This window comes from Ylistrum balloti, unplaced genomic scaffold (genome assembly GCF_031769215.1).
Source record: "Ylistrum balloti isolate Yb309-2 unplaced genomic scaffold, AGI_CSIRO_Ybal_v1 Utg370364, whole genome shotgun sequence".
Classification (NCBI taxonomy): Eukaryota; Metazoa; Mollusca; class Bivalvia; order Pectinida; family Pectinidae; genus Ylistrum; species Ylistrum balloti.
The window spans coordinates 144,101-149,390 of NW_026782257.1; the positions used below are offsets into that span (position 1 = coordinate 144,101).

At 35.4% G+C, this 5,290-nt stretch overlaps 1 protein-coding gene across 1 annotated transcript; it reads right to left on the reverse strand.

Moving 5' to 3' along the window:
* Positions 1-4,287: 4,287 nt before the first annotated feature.
* On the reverse strand, positions 4,288-5,007 carry LOC132553880 (ribosome-binding protein 1-like). The gene has a single exon (XM_060218166.1). The coding sequence runs from the start codon at positions 5,005-5,007 to the stop codon at positions 4,288-4,290; it is 720 nt and encodes a 239-aa protein (XP_060074149.1).
* Positions 5,008-5,290: the final 283 nt, after the last annotated feature.

Below are 5,290 nucleotides of genomic sequence, written 5' to 3' on the forward strand. Positions count from 1 at the left end.
AGTTTCACATTCTCTTTTCTGACTCTGTAGAGAATTTCAATATTTCACATTTTCTTTTCCAACTCATCAGAGAGTTTCACGATTTCACATCCTAATTTCTGACTCTGGAAATCAGGTTTTAACCTTACTTTCCTTTGATTCATTGTCTTGGTCCTCATAAACTTAATTGCCCTACACTATATCAGATACAGGTCACTGATTGGAATTTTTCACAGCTTTTTTTTTATCTTTCCACATGAACTGTGAAAATGTTGGCAAGATTTGTCTCTTTATATCTGTAAATATGCAGCAATATCTTGTCGTTCTGTCCGATTTACTCGTCGTAGCCAATACTCTGTGTGAATTAATGGGAAACAGAGCTCCATGACTGAAACCTTCCATGTTTTACTTAATTTGTTGATGTCATAAGGCCAACCTAGCACACAAACAGAATCAATGAAAGACGAGGTTTCTTTGATATTGTGCCGTGCAATATCATTAAACTGCAGCTGGAAGGCAAATGTCAGCGATTTCTGGCTGTTTAATTGTTGTGGGGAGACAACTGTGCATCATGCCAGGTGTGCAGTAATTAACTTGATTAAGAGAATGATGATTAAAAGAGAGATTATCTTTGTCATTTTATCTGGGCAGGTTGAAAAAATAGAAGATGCTTTAAAATTGAGTAAACTGGGTTCTACATGAGAACATGGTTATTTTTTATTTCATCTTTTTCTTTATTTATAGGTTGACTGTTTGTATACAGATAAATATTAATCTTTTTATTCAGTGAGAATAGTGGTTCTCTATGACCGTAGATAATAATTTTGAAAAAGTTTCCGATTTGAGGTTGACTGTTTGTAAACTGAGAAATATTTATTTTATTCTGTGAGAATGGTAGATACTATGACCTTATGACCTTGAATAATAGATTTGTAAAAGTTTCGGTCTCAAAATGTAGCTGATTCTCTTTAGAAGGTAATTCATAAAACACTTTCCTCTTTTACAGTTGACTGCATACTGTATACCCTATAGCCTTCCAGTCAACAAGTTTTACAGAGGAATGCTAAAAGATTATGCCACTTATCCACCGACATCTTGGAACAGGTCCTTCTCTCATGTGTGTGCCAGTAGGCTAGACTTTAATTCACAAGGAAATAATTGGTGTGGGAAGCCCTAGTTTTGTTTTTCTTCCATTGCAATGAAATTGAGCGCATTTTAACCTTCTGTACATACAAAGGGGCTCCTTTTAGTGTCCTTTAGTAATTGATTTACTCCTAGTTTACAAACAAAAGGATGTGCCCCCCCCACATCCTAGTGGTCAGAAATAGCTTGGCTTATGAGAGAGGCACAACGTGAAAGTATATATTCAAAAATCTTTTCTTCTATTGAGGTTAACCAATATCGACAATTTTCAGTTGTACACGCATCCTTCGGTGTGGCGGCGATTTATTTGAATAAAGAGACGGTCTGCTGCATCCTTCCCACTGTGTGAAAGATGATCAATTTGTCTGCCCCTAAAGACAGAGGGGGAGGACCCGATAATAGCACCTGGATACAAAGGTAGGTTTCTTATGACAGCGTATTACTGATCTTACAGATCCCAAAAATGGAAAATTAATTATTGTATACCTAATGTTTTTTCATAATTGTTGAAATATCTAGGTGATAGATACAGTCCCTCAGGGCCTCTTGTTGATTAAAAACTAACAATTCTTGTAACGTATGCAAATGTTTTTAAAAAAATCGTTAAAAATATCCCGGAAGTCAAAACCAGTTTCCTTTAAAGAAAATGCCCAATGTCATTTTTTAAACATCTTTGATATACTATGAATCGTAAAAGTATTGCTTTGTGCCCTTCATTTTCATTCTAAACAGCAATTGGGTCCAATATAGCACTCGACAGAACATTTTCAGAAGAAATGCCACTATAAGTTAAGCCTTTTAAAAGACGGAAGGGTTAAAATCTACTGTAGCAATATTTTGTTTACTTTATTTTAACCTTGAGAGAGGAAGCTTTTTCTGTGTATTTATGTATACAGACTACGTGTCCGTTACCTCACACTGCATGGTGCACATGCTCACTAACAAGTATTTCGTTGTTTTCGACATACACTTGTTCCCTGGTCCTTGACACCATAAATATTTACAAACACTGACAATATTTGAAGGTTTAGCTGCCTTAAAGAAACAAAGTGAGACTTGTATAAACTTGGATTTCATAGCATTGTGTCAGCTACTGTAAACTTTTATGTTGAAATGTTATGTATGAAAAGGTAAATATTTCAGGAATAATTTTCTATATATAGAAAGAATTTCAATTTTTAAACATTTTATGATACTGGTTTTTTATTAAAATATGTCATATAGATGATATTACCAGATATTTGATGGGAATACCTATCCTTAATGTGAAAAAAATTTGATATAAGGTTGGAATTAATGTGCTTTCCTTCTCCCTAAGTATAAAAAATGTACGATCTCCCTGTAACATTGGTTTCGGCCTATCAGAGTGTATATACATGTTCTGGTGTAACTAAAACTTTCAACAATTGCATTGTTATCCCTCTAAAATATATTGATGTTATCTACAAATATCACTGAAATATGTTCTGAATGCTGCCAAAACTCAAGATCGGCTGCATCCTCCAATTAAGAAATGAAATATTTTATTGCCAAGACGATTTGATTGTATATTGTAACATTATCATATGTTGAGATCAGTTTTGTTCCAAAAACGATATAAAAACTAACCATGCTTAGTCAAACATGTAACAGCATATGTGTCATTTGTGTTCATATACCTGTCAACTATGTTAGTTTATATTACATAAGCCCAGTACCAGAACAGGAATTATACACCTGATTTGGTGTTACAGGTAATATGATGTAGGATTGACCTCATCTGGAAGATGCCAGGGGCTGTTGTTTTCATTGACCAGAGACATCCAAATTAATATCATTACGCTGTTTATATCATTTCATGTCCCTATTTACTCTTGGACATTCCTAGCCATATTCAGACCAACACTTTTCTCATAACAGGAAAGAACATTCAATGTACCGACAAGAGATCTGATGAGTTGAGAGAAATTGACAGTCAACATGGACATTACATAGTCTGCCATGAATTTTAACTATTTGTGTTAATTTTGAGTGTACAAAACCTACTCTCGCATACAAATAAACAAGTGTGACATTTTTGGCTTAAAAGATTAATTACTGTTGTAACACCTCTAAAGGAAGTATTTTCAGTTAATTGATTTCAAAACTTATTAGATTAAACATGATTATCGCGCTTTTTGTTTTTATAAATGCTTTCTAAATTCACCCTTGTTCCTGAATAGATTTCAACAATACTTTGTGTGATGATTACCACAATGGCAAAACCTAAAGTTCATGGTTCAAGGTTCGAAAGTCAAGGTTAAGGTCACTGTTACTTTTAATATGAATATCTCAAAGCGCATGGGAATGGGACAGTTATATTTCTAGTTTTTTTATTTATGGGGTTGGAAAGGTAACCCTTAATTTAAAAAAAAAATCCTTTCATGTAATAAAAACAAATTGAGAGATGTCAGAATTAAGTATGAAAGATATACGAACAGAATATATGCAATATTGGTTAGTACCAGTCGTTGACTGAGTGTGGTAGGTGTACTTTTATTTGATGAGAGATCCATATTTAATCACAGCAGATTATAATTAAGGTACCTAGTTCTCTGATATCTTGATGAAACTTCCTGATCAAATTTCATATGCATTGATTTCAATTCTCATTTAAAATATTGACACTCAATGAAATTAAATCTAATTTATTTTACAATTATAAAAGAAATTTTATCAACTTGTATTGATCAGAGACATATCAAACAGATGTATGATTTATTTGTGGATGGGAACCGGAAATTAAAACTGATCTGATTTACTGCTTGGATATGAAATGAAAAAAATTGGTTATAATTCCGTGATTATGGAAGACGTACAAAAAATAAGACAGTCATTTGTGTTACTTAAGTCTGATAGAACATAAAGTATCAAAAGTAATTAGAAATGTCAAATGTATTACTGACAATGCCGGAAGTAGGAAAGTAAAGGTAGGGTAAATATGGTGTTTTTAAAGCAGATTGAGCCTATGTATGACCTTCGTTCATAGAGATATATACTGGTAGGTTAAAGTGCGTTTGAAAATTGGTTCTAATTTAGGAATACTTTTAGATAGATTCTCCGAAGCAATTCACACCCTGAAACTTTCAGATTTTAGAGTAGAATCCAATAAATGCTTATTAGGTATCATCTCTCTGAGTGGACATCTTACTTCTGATTGGGTACCTTTCCTTCTGATTGGATACCTTTCCCTCTAATTGGATACATTTCCCTCTGATTGGATACCTTTCCTTCTGATTGGATACCTTTCCCTCTGATTGGATACCTTTCCCTCTGATTGGATACCTTTCCCTCTGACTGGATACCTTTCCCTCTGACTGGATACATTTCCCTCTGACTGGATACCTTTCCTTCTGATTGGATATCTTTCCTTCTGATTGGATACCTTTCCCTCTGATTGGATACCTTTCCCTCTGACTGGATGCCTTTCCCTCTGACAGGATACATTTCCCTCTGATTGGATACATTTCCCTCTGATTGGATACATTTCCCTCTGACTGGATACATTTCCCTCTGACTGGATACCTTTCCCTCTGATTGGATACCTTTCCCTCTGACAGGATACCTTACCCATTGATTGGATACCTTTCCCTCTGATTGGGTACCTTTCCCTCTGACTGGATACCTTTCCTTCTGATTGGATACCTTTCCCTCTGATTGGATACCTTTCCCTCTGATTGGATACCTTTCCCTCTGATTGGATACCTTTCCCTCCGACTGGATACCTTTCCCTCTGACTGGATACATTTCCCTCTGACTAGATACCTTTCCTTCTGATTGGATATCTTTCCTTCTGATTGGATACCTTTCCCTCTGATTGGATACCTTTCCCTCTGACTGGATGCCTTTCCCTCTGACAGGATACATTTCCCTCTGATTGGATACATTTCCCTCTGATTGGATACCTTTCCCTCTGACTGGATACCTTACCCTCTGATTGGATACCTTTCCCTCTGACAGGATACCTTACCCATTGATTGGATACCTTTCCCTCTGACTGGATACCTTTCCTTCTGATTGGATATCTTTCCCTCTGATTGGATACATTTCCCTCTGACTGGATACCTTTCCCTCTGACTGGATACCTTTCCCTCTGATTGGATACCTTTCCCTCTGACTTGATACATTTCCCTCTGATTGGATACCTTTC